This window comes from Thamnophis sirtalis, unplaced genomic scaffold, assembly GCF_051295495.1.
Source record: "Thamnophis sirtalis isolate CommonGarterSnake01/CBP01778 unplaced genomic scaffold, rThaSir2_p1.2 scaffold_4, whole genome shotgun sequence".
Taxonomy (NCBI): domain Eukaryota; kingdom Metazoa; phylum Chordata; class Lepidosauria; order Squamata; family Natricidae; genus Thamnophis; species Thamnophis sirtalis.
Window position 1 is genome coordinate 53,256,170 of NW_028261384.1, and position 16,598 is coordinate 53,272,767.

At 36.8% G+C, this 16,598-nt stretch overlaps 1 protein-coding gene across 2 annotated transcripts in view; it reads right to left on the minus strand.

The window, feature by feature from the left end:
* CAPN7 (calpain 7) overlaps positions 1–16,598 on the minus strand; it is a 36,980-nt gene that overhangs the window by 5,493 nt on the left and 14,889 nt on the right. The window contains exons 7-16 of one of the 2 annotated variants that reach the window (XM_014063366.2): positions 15,364–15,490; positions 9,071–9,156; positions 7,406–7,499; positions 7,069–7,215; positions 5,137–5,243; positions 4,321–4,441; positions 3,153–3,297; positions 1,929–2,028; positions 1,400–1,535; positions 669–744 (exon numbers count right to left, since the gene is read on the minus strand). In XM_014063366.2, coding sequence (XP_013918841.1) covers positions 669–744; positions 1,400–1,535; positions 1,929–2,028; positions 3,153–3,297; positions 4,321–4,441; positions 5,137–5,243; positions 7,069–7,215; positions 7,406–7,499; positions 9,071–9,156; positions 15,364–15,490 — 1,139 coding nt within the window. The remainder of the gene's footprint in view (positions 1–668; positions 745–1,399; positions 1,536–1,928; positions 2,029–3,152; positions 3,298–4,320; positions 4,442–5,136; positions 5,244–7,068; positions 7,216–7,405; positions 7,500–9,070; positions 9,157–15,363; positions 15,491–16,598) is intronic. The other variant, XM_087712932.1, reaches the window with a different exon arrangement.

Consider the following 16,598-nt stretch of genomic DNA (forward strand, 5'->3'; position numbering starts at 1 on the left):
CTCCCTCTCTATATATGTTTCTGATATCTCTCTCTCTGATGCTGCTGCTTTTGCCAGAGGCGAGTGGGGCTGGGTCCCACTCCGCAATTGTAGCTCCACATTGTAATGGGCTCCAGGAAGAGGAGACCCTATCTTCCCCATTGTGAAGCGTGCTAAATTTCACTGTGCTGCACAAGGCACTGTGAGAGCAGCAGGCAGGCCATGGAGCTGGTAACAGCTCTGAGCCTGAAGCTACTTACTGTTCCAAGCCCAAAGCAGCGGGAGGTGAAGGCTGCCCTGAGCACAAATGTATTGCAATGAAGGCAGAATACTGTTGCTGTGAAAAGGCAAGTTCAGGGGCACTTCGCTCCCTTTCTGGAATATGGAACAGGTCTCTGTCCCCCACTGTCGCCCTTATCTTCTCAGGCCAGGCGAGGAATGACTGGGAGAGGAGGGGCGGGGCCAGCCAGTGATGGGATCAGCCAACAGCTGCAGCAGAGGGTCGGAAGAGCTGCATGTGGCTCCAGAGCCGTGGTTTGCCGACTGCTGCTCTAGTCCTAGTGGATGCTGTGGTTAGCAAACATATTTCTAACAGAAAAGTTATATCCATATTTCCTATCTTTCTTCAACAACAAATCAAGAAGAGATTATGAGATTATGTGCAGGAAAGAATATTGTGAAATACATACCAGGATAGTATACCTTTTTCCCATCAGTTTTATAGACCACCATTGTGATGAATTCTCGGTTGTGTGCAAAGTCATCCTATAGAAAAGTGATTACAAAAATTACTTTAATCCTCAACACTAAATATTTATATACTATTTATGACCATGATTTCATTCAACATTCTTCCTTGTCTAAATTATAATCGTTTCAGATCTTTCAAATCAATCAGACTGTTCATATTTACTGTAACTATCTCTGAATTTATTGGACTTCAGCTTCCATAATTGCCAGACATTAGAGCTAAATGCTTGAAATTAATAACCCAACTGATCTGTGATATACCTGATTAATGGATTGCAAATTCTCAAAGGGAAAATGCTTATTCGTTTTAAATAAGCTTTCTTTTTACAGGAGAAATATTAATGCCAAATCTTTATCAACTGCCATTGAACTCTGATTGGAATCTAAAATGAGATAAAACCTGGTTATCCTTGTGGGATAAAGGATTCCAGTTTCTTCTTTCTGTTCATGTCTAGTTTACAAAGCAGTTAGTGAAGTATCACTATGATTGAACACAGTGTTGTGTGATCAGGCATAAGAACATGGCAACTCGTGGAAGATGGAGATATAAATCTAATATGTTTTTTATAGTTGAGTTATACTTCTGGTAGTTCCATTGTGATAAAGAATAGCTATATCTTAGAGCTGCAATTTGCTTCCCTTACAAGTTATTTGGAAAAATGATGAATACCTTGTCAGTAATGTGTCGACTGAGTAGAACCCATACTGCAGCACCACCTTGTGGGCACTGAACCTCCAGCCTATACTGCGGATTATTGGCCAAACTGTAAGCATCTTTCACAGGACCCTGTTTTGCATCCCAGGTACTGTTCAGAAAAGAGAAATGCGGAAATAGAGTTCTGTGTATTTAAAAATATTGCAATCAGCAATTATAATTACTTTTCATGAAAGCTACCATTTGCTCTCAATTTGGTCTTGCAAATTAGCATGAAATACTAGGGAGAAATAATAAAGTAAAAACAGCTGCAGATGTACAATTCTTAGCTTATAAATGCTCAAAAGGTGTAACTTTTCAACAGTTTATACATAAATCATTTATTCTTGGAACAGGCTTCAAAATATAGAGAAAGGCATCACAGAATAATACTTGAATATTAGGTTAAGGGAGGCTAATAATATGCCTACTACTTCCATTTTTACCCTCTGCAATACATATACAAGAAGAATACACATTTGATATCCTTTTCTATTGGACAAACCTGTGAATGCAGGTGGATTCCTTAAAAAGACCTGGATTCCAACTCAAATAAATAACATCATAATACTTGTATAAGTCTTCCCAAGCAATCCAGAAAATTCCTATATAAAAACATGCAGATAAAACTGTTTAAATTGTTTTTATTAATGACTTATCATTCAATATCAGTGATTGAATATTAAATTATCAAATGGTAGGGAAAAAAGACTAAAGATACTACAATCTTGGGCATTTTTACTCAAAGATAAATTCTGCAAAATTCAATGAAATGAACCCCCAGAATGTATGCACACTATTGCAAGACTGTATTATATATTAATATTGAGAAGTTTTACCTATTCAAAAGTGGCAATAGGTTTCAGTTTAGTACTTAAATACTATGCATTAAAGTACCTGTTTTGTTTTTACAATTTGCAGAAATTGTCTGTAAAGAAATTTTATCAAGATCTTTAAAAACTGATGAGCACAGATTCAAATTTTAATAAAGCAAAATTCATCACATTTCTTGCATCGTGTTATTTCCTACATGTATATTTCATCCTAAATCTGTGATATTAGCAAGTATAAATTAGGATGAACAAAAGCAGGACTAGCACCAAATCACTTTGTCAACTCCCCAGTCATACATAAGCTCTCACTTACTATCTTTCCTCTGCCAAACCTAAAATGCCTAGTGGAGATGCTTTACTTCACCCACCCAATCAACACTTTTATCCATATAAAACTTTATTTGAAGTTACCATTTCTTATTCATAATTACTCCAATGTTACTTCAGTGGTTTTTATTTCCGGTAAATATTTTATTGCATTTTAATTTCATTTATTTCATCAAGCATGTATTAGATAACACATGTAAGTATAAACATGATTTTGAATACATGAAATGTATACAAATAAAAAAGAATATTAAGACAGGGGCGGTAGGCATGTTGGTGCCCTTATGCATTAGTCTGTATCATATGTCATTAACAGCCTTGGTAAATTTTAGTCCGGCAAGTGGATTGTAAACAGTTATCGAGCAGAAGATTCATTCAATGATTCATTCAACTCTGCTTTATTGCCTTGCAAAAGACCATCCTTGATAGTAATCCTATTTCAGATTAATGAAAAATGTGATTCTCTGCCATCTCTGCAATTTTTCTCTTACACCACAAAGGGGTACAAGGGAAACAAATCATTTGTAGGCCTGTTTTTTTCCCCTTCAAAAATCATTCTGATCTTTTACCATTGTCTATTTTTTGAGCTGTTCTGGGATCAAAGTTTAAATATTTCTGAAGTTCAGGAGTCCAGCTCTTGATATCATTTTCACTGTATCTCCCTTTCCAACGCAGGTGGCTCCAGGGATTTTTCAATTGGAGGAAGCGAAGACCCTGAAAAGGGGAGACACAAAATATGACTTTATAATACATTTATTTTTGAGAATAAAGAAAATAAGTTAAATGTCATTAATTTTATTAATCATGGATTACAATAGGTATCTACTTTGTTTCTCTCTCTGCCATTTAATTCCTAAAATGACTTGGTAAAATCAGATTTTTAATAGCATTATATTGCAATGTCTGAAATAAGTCACTCTTTGTAGTTGAAAGAATTCAACCAGCAGAGACAAGAAAGGCATGGAGGAGTCACGTGAGGGATAAGGAGAGGACACATGATATCACAAAAAGCAGAGGTGATATTTTTAAGATTTCTCTTTTTATGTTCAGGTTTTTTAAAAGACATTCATTATGCCGGCTGTCGACCACCCGGAGGAGGGCCTTCTCTGTGGCTGCTCCGGCCCTTTGGAATGAGCTCCCCGTGGAGATTCGGACCATCGCCACCCTTCAGGCCTTCCGGACAGCCGTTAAGGGCTGGCTGTCCCAGCAAGCCTGGGGTTGAGTCCCCCCACCCCTACTCAAATTTGCTGTGCTTGCTGTGCTTTTTTAAATTGTTGTATCATTGTCCTGTTTGTCTTACTTTCTGTATTTGTTTTCCCCTTCCCCTGGTTTTTGTTCAGCCACCCTGAGTCCCTTCGGGGAATAGGGCGGCTTGCAAATCGAATAAATACCAAATATATCAAAACAACTTGATGTTTATTTTGTTTCTAAGAAGTACTGAAAATCTGTAAAGCTTCCTCACCAAATTTTAGGGGTGAGACGGGAAAGAGGGCTCAAATGGCTTCAAAGAAAGAAATAAGGTTTCACCTCTGCTATGGACTTGTTCACCTCTCTAACATTATTTCATTATTTTAAGCATTTTAATCTCACTTTGGGACCAAAAAGATCAATTGGACAGATTTTTTCAAAGTTTTTCTTCACCTCAGTTTTTGAGTAGTGGCACAAGAGATCAGATTTTTTAAAAAGCCAACCATGTCAATTTAAGAGTAGGTCCAAAGGTTCTTATTTCAGAGTTACCTTGTATTCTCTAATATCCAAAACAGCATAGGCGTGGGTTGGTACTAAACCCCAACGTTCCCCTTCTTCATCAGTCATCATTCCTGTAGCTGTTGTAATAAGCACATCCCCCTTGTGAAATCTGCCCAAGAACAAAAAGTTTACTTTAGACTTCACTGCTAATGTTTCCTATTCAATGTTTGCCTATTTAGTTTTCTAAAAAAACCCACCATATTGTATTTTGGAAAATATAATTACTATATATGCTTTTTTCAAAAGCATAGAATCAGTCAGGCCAGTTCTAGTAGAACAACATAGTGATGAAGATAGTTTGGAGTCAAGATGTAAACAGATTTAAGGTTAATACCAGTCACACCAACTGCAGGTAGAAACCAAGAGAAAACCAATTCAAGGACTTGTGCAGGTGTGGGTAAGTACAGGTATAAAATACTCCACCGAATAACTGCAAGATTATATGTGGGGTGCTGAATTTTAGATCAACTGAATGGTGATGGAGCCATGAGTCATTGCAGCCAGGTTTTCTGATTTTAGGTTGGGCCATTAATAGTACATTACATGCAGTTTGATAAACACTCCCTTGGCCATGACTTCCATTTCCAGATTCAACAGGAGCCACAAGTTCAGGAGGATTTCTGAGCTGCATTAGCAAATACTTATGCTCAGTCAGTTTTGCTCTTCAACCATTTACTCTGTAGGCACTGCTTCTCTTGGAAGCTGTGCAAAAATCAAGGTCCACTATGGATTTTAAGAAAACAACTCTTGAACTTTTACAACACTGTGACTGTGACAACATTTTTGGAAATAAGCAAAAATTACCTTTGGTAAAGCATTCTGAAGGAACTATCCTTGTTAAATGTTTGATTGTCTGAGTGCATGGCAATCCTCTCAGGTATCCAACCAGTCAATGCATGAAGATCAATATTCTGTCATCACCAACAAAAAATGCATAATTCAAATTAATGAAATCATACTTCCAAGAAAGTACAATTTTTGATAACCATTCATTTCAATAATAATTCTATAGTTATGTAAAATCCCTTTTTTCTTTAAAGCAGGCACTTAAGGAAAACAGAATTGTAATCTTACAAATAAGAACTGTTACACGAGTCAGTTCCTTTTTTCTTATTTATTAGATGGCAAATACAATGTTTCTTTGATACAGAGATTATTTAAAATGTGATTGTAATAAGGCCAAGCACATGCACATACACATGTGCACACACACAAACACACATGCACTCTCAGAAGGAAATGAAATTTGTTTCTAGAATTTTATTTTAAAGCTCAGTATTAGCTATCAAGAAAATTTGTCATATTTGCAGAGGGCACCGAAATACTGATGCCAATTCCAAAAATAGTTAATTCCAAGATACATTATTTGCCATACTGAAAAAAGAAAGGAAACCATAAGAAAAATCATATATTGTTCACAGACTTCAAATAGATGAAAGTATTCTCACTACTCTGTGTACATTGAAATACACTTTTCATGTTCAATCTTTCTCAACAAACTTTTGGGGGACTACAATATTTTTTATACTACGATTTTTTTGTATTTTGTTTCTAATTTTACAATTTTAATTACAACTTTGTAAGTTGTCTTTTTAATTTTAAGGATCTGGATGGGGGGGTGAACAAACTTGTACTCAATCCTGATAAGACTGAGTGGCTTTGGATGCTGCCCCCGAAGGACAGCCTAGACAGTCTATCCTTAATCCTGGGGGGTGAAAATTTACACCCCTCAGAGAGGGCCCGCAATTTGGGGGTCCTCCTGGACTCGCAGCTGACACTGGAACACTATCTGTCGGCTGTGACCAGGGGGGCCTTTGCCCAAGTTCGCCTGGTGTACCAATTGCGGCCCTATTTGGATTGGGAGGCACTTCAAACGGTTACTCATGCCCTTGTCACCTCAAGGCTGGATTATTGCAACACGCTCTACATGGGGCTACCCTTGAAAAGCATTCGGAGACTGCAGCTGGTCCAGAATGCAGCCGCGCGAGCAATATTGGGTGTACCGAGGTACACCCACGTTACACCTGTCCTCCGCAAGCTGCACTGGCTACCAATTGGTCTCCGGATGCAATTCAAGGTGTTGGTTATTACCTTTAAAGCCCTACATGGCTTAGGGCCAGCGTACCTGCAAGACCGCCTACTGCCACATACCTCCCTGCGGCCGGTGAGATTCCAGATTGGTCCTCCTTCAGATGCCATCAGGCAGACAATGTCGGCTGGTGGCTCCCCGGAGGAGAGCCTTCTCTGTGGCTGCTCCGACCCTTTGGAATGAGCTACCTCCAGAGATCCGGACCTTACCCACTCTCATGGCCTTCAGGAAAGCTGTTAAAACCAGGCTATTCTGGCAGGCCTGGGGCTGTTGACCTCACTGTTGAGGTCCAGTCCCGATTAGAACGAATGCATGTGTTGTGATTTTAAATCTGTCTTTTTAAATTATTTCTTTCTTCCTCTTCTTTTTGTAAGCCGCCCGGAGTCCTTCGGGATTGGGTGGCATAGAAATTCTATTAATAAATAAATTATAAATTATAAATTATATTTTTTGTAGTTTTTGCATTACAATCTTTTTGGAGTACAGTTTTATCATCCTTAACCTTGTTGACAGTTGTCCCTCAAAATACTTGGAGGCCAATGCAGTGAACAAAAAAACTGAACTAGATTAAAAGGAAAATTATCTTCTAAGGGATCTTTGCCAGCCTATTTTTTTTAACATTTTGCCAAGAGTCACATAGCACTCACCGAATTTGAACCTGGAAAATCATAACCTCCCATGACTTTCATGTAAGCTTTTTCTATCAATGATACCCAGAGCTCATTTTTGTTGTTTGAATAGGAGCAGAGAAGTTCTCCACTGTGATCTACTGGTAACAAATCATCAATGACCACCTGCTCAAAACAAATGGAACAAGATCAAACAATATGCAATGCAAAGTTGCAACCATTACTCTTTTAGTAAAACATTTGAGGAAATTACTACAAAAGGAAGGTTTGCAGAAGCAAGCTACAAGACTGTTAGAAGCCCAATGGATGATGGGATAGAGGGTTTGTACAACTTGTTATAAGTTTAAATCTCTACCTTTCTAGGGACACCATTAATGTGCAGCTTGACCATGTATTTTCCACATGGATTATATTCTGGTTCTCCTTTTTTATTCTGTGGGTAAATGATGCTACATTGAGAAAAAAATGTAAACAAAATTAGACTACATTCTGTATACACTTATACTACATATAAATACATCATTAAAGCCAGCGGTCCCAACCATTCCAGCTTGGCAGCCTGACAGGGAGAAGAGGAGATGGCTTCATGTGAGACAGGCACGTGCATGAGCAGCTCTATACATCCCTTGTACTAATGGAGTTTCACATGAGTGCCAGTACCCTTTGCTTGCACAAATGGAGCTGCGCACATGAGCATTGAGTTATGTGATTGCTTGCCTGTAGCTTGTGAAACTTCGTTCTGATCAGACCATAGTCCAGTAATGGGCCACGGTCCCCTGATTTAAGCTCTATATCATTAACCAAAAACTCAGACAGAAATTACGCTGGAAAGTATTAAAAATGAAAATACTTAATGAAAAAGTAAAACTTAATAGCAAATATAGATTATTATTGCTTTTCACTTTTATAGGAAAACTTACTTTTGGCGTATTTTTCTTAACAAAATGATAGCATCATCCAATAAAGTAACTTAAAAGTGAAACAAGGATAATAAATTAAGGTGGATTTATCCTGAAGTGTTTTACATTTAGAATTCAGATATTGCCCCTGATATGCAGGAACTTAACATTTAACCAGGGGTGTCAAACTTCTTCGAGGACCAGATCAGCACTGTAGTTCTCCTCTGCGGGCCAGCCAGGGATGGGGAGATGGGATAGATGCCTCCTACAGCACCCTGCCAGCCAAAATAGGGCATGGTGTGTGTGTGTGTGTGTGTGCAGTCCCTTGTGCCCCGTTTCAGCCTGGATGGCCTCCTGCAGCCAAAATGGGGCTTGGGGGGCTGTGCCCCCTGCCCCTTTTTGACTGCCAGAGGCACTACGGGCTGGTGTTTTGCTATTTCCAGGCTGGCCCCGTGGGCCAGATTTAAGCACCCTGCGGGCTGGATCCTTGAGTATGACATCTTTGCATTAAATCTTATGTATAACCAGACCAGTGTTTCTCAGTCTTAAGAACTTTAAGAGGAATGGACGTCAACTCCCAGAATTCCCCCAGCCAGGATAGGAACACCCATCTTAAAATTCCTCAGGTTAGGAAACACTAGTTTAGGGTCCCATTGTAGAATGGGGAACAAGACAATACTCACAAGATTGTACAAAGCAAATAGTATGTGTGTATGTGTGTGTGCATGTGTGTGTATCAATAAAATTTAGAATGTAAATATGAAAACATCTGTTGACAAACATTTTTGATATTTATGAAACAACTCACAACGAGTCTGCAGAATCTCCTATATAGTCACTTTTTTCTACAACAGGTTTACAGAAGGTTACAGCAATTTTTTTTGCTGCTAAGGCATTCTATTTTTGAATGATTTATCTCTTATCACTTGACCAGCAATAAATGTACAAAATAAATGAAAAAGCAGTTTGGCAAAGTATGTTGAAACAATCATCTAAAATCAAAGCTATCAACTTCTAAAATAAGTTTAAATCAGAGTAAAGTGTATCCCAAATTAAGTGTTACTGGCAACAAATAAAACTATTAAAGAAAACTGCATTTCATTGAGCAGAAAAAAGTGTACCTTGTAATCAATTTCTTGTTGTATCTTCTCTCATAAGCTGCACTGATAGCAAGTGAAGCAACAAAGGAACAATCTGATACAATTGTCTAAGAACCAAACACAGTAAACAAACACAAACAGAATTCAGGAATTTAGTTCTTACAGTTCAGCATAATAATGGAGACAACTTTGATCCAACCCAAAACTATTTTTATTTTCTCAGTTTAGTAAGAAACCTGTGAATTCTCTGACAGAATCAAACTGAATTCAAAAGTATTCTCAATGTATTTTAATGATAACTCTTGACACTAGTTTTCTTCCCCTCTTCTCCCCTCTTGTCACAAAACAAGTGGTTTTAATGGGTGTGACACTGCAAATGGAATGGTAGTTGTACTCTTGGACAATATTCCAAGAACTTATTAACACAAGATGGTGATAAGACCAGTGAAGAAATACAGGTTTTATACAGGGGGGACAGATGAAAAGTAATGTCAGATTAATTATTAATGCATTAGAATATTTGGGAAAGAATAACCAAATCCCTGCTGCGTTTATATTTTTGGATGCTGAGAAGGCCTTTGATCGAGTTAACTGGCAATTTCTGTTGAAGATATTGCAAAAAATGCAGATAGAAGATAATTTTTTACAGTCAATTAAAGCAATATACCAACAGCAAACAGCACAAATCATAGTCAATGGAAGTTTAACAGACTCTTTTCAAATTGGAAAAGGTTCAAGACAGGGCTGTCCTTTGTCCCCATTATTGTTTATTATAACTTTGGAAGTATTGTTGAATAAAATACGGGGCTTGGATGGTCTAAAAGGGATCAAGATTAGGCAGCAAGAATACAGAGTGCGCGCTTTTGCGGATGATTTGGTCATAATATTGGAACAACCACAGGAATCCAGTATGGTTTTAATGAATACGATTAATCAATATGGTCAAGTGTCTGGTTTTAAAATAAATTTAGGAAAAACAAAAATATTAGCTATAAATATGAATACTAAACAAAAGGAAGAATTAGGAGTGATGCTAGGATGTGAGGTAGTTAAAAAAGTCAAATATCTTGGAGTTAACATCTTAACTTCAAATGGGAAACTATGTAAGCATAATTATGAACCACTTTGGCATAGTATACAGACAGAGATGAAAAAATGGGAGAAATTGCACTTATCTTTGTTGGGTAGGATAGCGGCAGTGAAAATGAACATCTTACCAAAATTTTTATTTCTCTTCCAAATGTTACCTATACTTAAAAAAGATGCGAATCTTTTAGAATGGCAGAAGGGTATCAACAAATTTGTATGGGCAGGAAAGAAGCCGAGGGTAAAGATGAAAATAATGCAAGATGTACGCAAGAGAGGAGGCTTGAAACTACTTAACTTAAAACTATATTATGATGCAGTGGCATTATCTGTAATTAATGATTGGACTCATTTAACTAATGATAGAATATTGAATATTGAGGGACACGATCTGGTATATGGTTGGCATGCTTACCTGTTATTCAACAAAAAATTGGACAAGAATTTTAAAAGTCATATTTTAAGAAATGCTTTACTAATCAAAGACAATATGAGAATAATTTTGAATACCTTGGAATACTATGAGGCCCACCCAGAAAAACAATTGGCACTGATGTTCCTCGATGCGCAGAAGGCCTTTGATAATGTGAATTGGCAGTTTATGTTTTTGCAACTGGAGCAGATGAACTTTGGCAAGAAATTCACTCAAAGTATACGAACGATATACCAGAAACAAGCAGCAAAGATAATGGTAAATGGAGAACTAACAGAACCGATTGAAATAAAGAGAGGTACACGACAAGGCTGCCCACTATCACCGCTACTCTTTGTCCTAACACTAGAGGTCTTAAATAGAAAGATCAGAGAAGAAGAAGAAATAAGAGGAATGAAAATTAAGAGAGAAGAGTATAAACTGCAAGCGTTCGCAGACGACTTAGTTTTCATTCTTGAAGATCCATTAGAAACCGCACCCAAACTGTTAGAAAGAATAGAGGAATATGGAGAAGTAGCAGGCTTGAAAATAAACAAAGATAAAACAAAGATCATGACAAAGAATATTCCAGCTACACAAAAGGATCAGTTGTCAGAAATGTTGCAGATTCAAAACACAAGTAAGATTAAATATTTGGGGATACATTTATCACCTAGATGTAGCACTCTTAAAGAGGATAATTATACCAGATTAAAACGACAAATAGCAATCGATTTAGAGAAATGGGGAAACTTGCATTTATCAATGATGGGAAGAATTTCCACAATTAAAATGAACATTCTACCTAGAATTCTATATCTGTTTCAGACAATTCCAATTAGACTGGGTAAGGATTTTTTTCTAGACTTAAATAAAATAGTTTTGAAATTTATTTGGCAAGGGAAAAAAGCTAGAATAAAGCTTAAATTACTACAAGATGTTAGATTAAGAGGAGGTTTTGGTTTACCCGATTGGGAGCTATACTATCAGGCAGCAAACCTGATGTGGATTAAGGAGTGGATATCATTAAAAAACTCTAGATTATTGAACGTAGAAGGTCACGATTTACTGTTGGGATGGCATGCTTTCCTATGGTATAAGGGAACTAAACCACATGGTTATTTTAGAAGACATTATATAAGGGAGGCGTTGTTGTTAAATTGGGAAAAGATTAAAAAATTACATTATTTAAAAATTCCAGTCTGGACATCAACAATTGAAGCATTCTCGTATCCGATAATACATAAAAAGGAACAAACAGTTAGATATATAGAATTATTGAATGCAGAGGGTGAGCTCAAATCTAGTCAAGAGTTGAAGCAAGAAGGGATGGAAATGAACTGGTATTCATATGTACAGATACAATCTAGATATAATGAAGATAGAAAAACTAAAGGTCTCTATAATAAAATGACTGAGCTAGACAAAATTCTAATAGGTACCGATGAAAAAGTAATTAAAAAACTATATGGATATTTATTGGAGTTTAAATTGCATGAAGAACAAGTTAAAGAAACTATGATTGCTTGGGGGAAAAATTTTAAGTATGGGATTGATTTAGAGAATTGGCAGAAATTGTGGTCTCAAAATTACAAAATGACAATGTCTACTGCATATAGAGAAAACTTGTATAAGATGTTTTACAGGTGGCATCTACCCCCGACCAGAATCGCAAGAATGTTCAAGAATAAATCAGAAAAGTGTTGGAAATGTCACCAGATACCTGGCTCATACTACCACATGTGGTGGACTTGCACTGAAGCCAAAAGATACTGGACTAAAATCCACATGTGGTTGGAGAAAATGATACACAAACAAATAGACTTTAAACCAGAGGTCTTTTTATTGGGAATTTTACCAGAAACCTACAACAAAGACTTAAAATATTTGATTGTAAATGTTGTAACAGCAGCCAGAATTGTATTTGCAAAAAACTGGAAAAATGAAACAATACCAAAAGAGGAAGAAATCATTCGAAAAATAATGGACTGTGCCGAAATGAGTAAATTGACATTTGAAATTAGAGAGCAAGAGGATGAACAATTTTATAAGATATGGGACTTGTTTTATCAATGGCTAAGGGAAAAAAAACAAAATTTTGGAAATGAAAAATGATACACTCATGCCCTAATTGGAAAAAGTAAATGATGATATAATTATGCTGTGAAATAACTCAATAATGATATAAGGAAGTACTAATATAAGGTCTGGTGATATAATGTATAAGGTATAAGGTTAAGAATTTATTATAATGATATTTCGCTGCTGATAAGGCAATTCTAGTAGGAGAACAAATGAAAACTGGTATATATAGGCAGCAATGCCTTGTTGAACAATGAAGGAATAAGATCTCTGTTTGAAGGTATGAAATGCAAGATTAACAATGAATAGAAGTATATTCTCTGGGGGAAAACAATGCTAATGTTAACTGAATATATATGGTAGAAGGAAAATGAGACCTTTAGTTACATTAGAGGAAATATCTGAGATGGTAAACATTATTTGAAGATGTAGTTGTTAAAACAACCGTAATCAAATGACATGCTGCATGTGATGATGGCTTTTTTTGTTTTTTGTTTTGTTTTGTTTTTTTTGTTTTGTTTTTTGTTTTTTTTCCCTTTCCTTCTTGGACCTTTTTTTGTCCTTTTTGGCCTTCCCCCCCTCCCCCCACCCTTTTTTTTTCTCTTCCTCTCTCCCTTGTTTTATTTTGTTGTCTTTTGTTTTTTAAACCCTAGCTTATTGTGGTGCTTATTAAATATACAATAGATACGGGATGTATAAACTTAGTAGGGATGCACCTGTGATTAAATGACATATTGTATGTGAAGATGGGTTTTCCCTCCCCCCCCCTTGTTTTCTCTCCATCCTCTCCCTTTCCCATTGTTGTCCATGTAACAAAAAATAAAAATAATTTATAAAAAAAAGAAAGAAAAAAAAGAAAAAAAAGAAATGCTTTACTGCTGGTCTCGAAAAAATACCAATCTAAATTAAATGACAAGATACCCATGTGGGCAATTCCTAGACACGCAATTGAAAATATGAATGTAGCACAAAAACAGGACAGAATTACCTACAGACAGCTTCTTATCTTGGAAAGGGAGGTACTACAACTAAAATCTTTAGAGGTATTAAAAGAGGAGAAGGTAGTTCAAACATGGTTCCAGTATGGGCAATTACAGGCTAGGTGGAAAATAGATCAAAAAATTGGTTTTATTCAAGGTGAGGATAATCTGTTTAAACAAATAAGAGATCAAAGCTTAATGCATATAAAGAGGATATATAATGTATTAATACAGATGGATTCGGAAACAGAATTAGTTAAAGATTGTATTATAAAGTGGGCTCAAAACATTGAAGAACCAATAATGCTGGATACATGGGAGAGAATCTGGGTAAGAAATGTGAAATTTACACAAGCTCAAAACCTGAGAGAAAAATTTTATAAGATGTTCTATAGATGGCATTTAGATCCTAAAAAGCTGGCTTCTATGTATCCGAATTTACAGCCTAAATGTTGGAGATGTGGCTCTCTCGATACTACATATTTTCATATATGGTGGACCTGCCAAAAGGTTAAGGCATTTTGGATAAAAATATGGTGGATTATGCAAAATATCTTTAAAAGAAGGATAAAGTTTACTCCTCAGTTATTTTTACTAGGTATAAGCACTCACTTTACAGTGGTAGAGTCTAACTTGATTCTGCACCTAATAACGGCAGCAAGACTGTTGGTGGTGCAATACTGGAAGAAGGAAGACTTGCCTACAATTCAAGAATGGACATTGAAAGTTACAAACTTAGCCAAGATGGCTAAAATATCGGCATATCTTAAAGATCACTCAAATAAGAGATATAAACGAGACAGGAAAAAATGGATTGACTATATACAAAATAAATACGGGACCAAGAAATTCCAGTTAGCCTATGCTTAAGATCAGAAATGATTTAAATTGTTTAAAGTTAGCTCAGCAAGAAGAAGCTAAGATCAATGTAGAGATGTCATTAATTTCTTTATTTCTTTTTTCTCAATAGATTTTAGACTGTGTTTGTTAAAAATCCATATCGTGTACGGGTTCTGGGAAGTCAGGGGTGGGAGGAGGAGGGGGGTTGGGGGGGAGGGTGGAAGGAGGGAGGGGTATACATTAGGCTAGACAAGAATTTGGTGGTAAACTAGAACTATTTTGACACACACACACACAAAATTGTACTCCGATGTCTCACTGATTGAGGAATGATGAAATGTTTGTTTTAAAAGAAAATAAAACTTTTGAAACACTAAGACCAGTGAAGAAATACTGAGGCTGTAGGGCTTGCAAACAGAGAGAAGAGACCGAGTAAGGCAACATCCAATCGCCTTTTTCCAATAAAAACAAATATAGGTGAAGTTACAGGTACATCTTACCTAGTGATTGCCCTGTTTAGTGACTGTTCAAAATTGCAATGATGCTGAAAAAGTAACATTAACACCGGTCCTTGCACTTACGACCATTGCAATGTCTCCATAGTTATGTGATTGAGATTCAGTGCTTTGCAACCAGGATTTATTTATGGTTGCTGTAGTCTCCTATCATCATGTGATTACTATTTGTGCATTTACAGCTGGCTTTTGAAAGCAGAATTAATGGAAAAGCAGCAGTAAAATCGCAAGTTAATGGTCACATGTTGTCTAACTTAAAAACCATGTTGATTAAAGCTGAAGTTGTAAATCCCAATTGTAATTGTTAAACTTTCACAAAACTGTAAGTGTACAATATATATTAGAAAGCAAGTTTGTAGGCAAGAGATAAAGAGAGAAACAAAAAAAAATCATGTTTACCTGTTTAATGCTGAAGCTTGACACAGTATAGATCATAGTGGGATTATTTGTTATATCGTTTGGCCGCACCCACCGAGAAAACATAGCCTTTTGCTTAGGAGACAAGGGCAATGGGCCACATTTATCTCTGAAATCAAAACTACTTGGTAAGTATATCATCCTTAGCAAACATCATTTCATCAAATATTATTATTCAGAATAAAAAAAAAAAAAGAAATCTAAGCATTTTCAGTGTATATGACCAGAAATTAAGTTTTTATGGTTTTACTCTTAGTTTCCCAGCTCTTAATAAAAGTCATTTTGTTCCTATTCTGGATTAGACCCCGTTACATTTCAGTCAAACTATTCTATTATAGAAAATTCCTTATTTTCATTCTGATTTGTTTTTTTATTTATTTCTGAGGTCTTTGAACAAATGTCCTCTAATTTACCCTGGTTCTATTAAGACACAAGCTATTCTCTCATTGACTAAGATCTACATCATGCTAAACCAGGGATCATCAAACTTTTTAAACAGGGGCCAATTTACAGTCCCTCAGACTGTTGGAGCCCCTGGACCAGCTGGGTGGTGTGACTAGGTGGTCATGTGATTGGGTGGGCATTGCTAGGTGGTCATGTGATTAGGTGATCATTGCCGATTTAGCAGACCATTAAACAATACACAAATTAAACTTTAATTTGGTTTGCTCCTGCGGGTATTTTATCTGCTTTTGTTTGGATGTTGCTCTTTTGTTTAACTTTTCTTTTTACTAGATCATTTTTTAAGTTGTTTAGGAGTCTAGTGGTCCACTTCAGGAAACTCAGTTTTTCAGCAATTCTTCTCACCCCAAGGAGCTTACAATCAACAAGTCTTTCTCTCTCTCTTTTTCTCTGTGTCCCTGTCTTTCCCTCCCCTCCCCCCCTCTTTCTGTCTCTCTCTTTCTATCTTCTGGAGACAGGGCAGGTCAAAAACTGGGTGTGCGGAGGCCTCCTGGATTTTTGGCCTCCCCCACCTCCATAAGCACTCTGCCAGCCAAAAATGTTGGCTTTACCTTCCAGTTCTAGCCCACGGGGCTCGCAAAGATAAGTCCTGCACTTGACTGATGAGGGGCTGGCAGGTGACGTAGGCGGGACAGTTTTACAGACCTGCCTGGGCCAGATTAATGGTCATGGCGGGCCGTACCCGCTATAGTTTGAGGAGACACCTGTGATAAACAAAGACTAACTCTAATACATTATAGTCTAGTGCAGTGGAT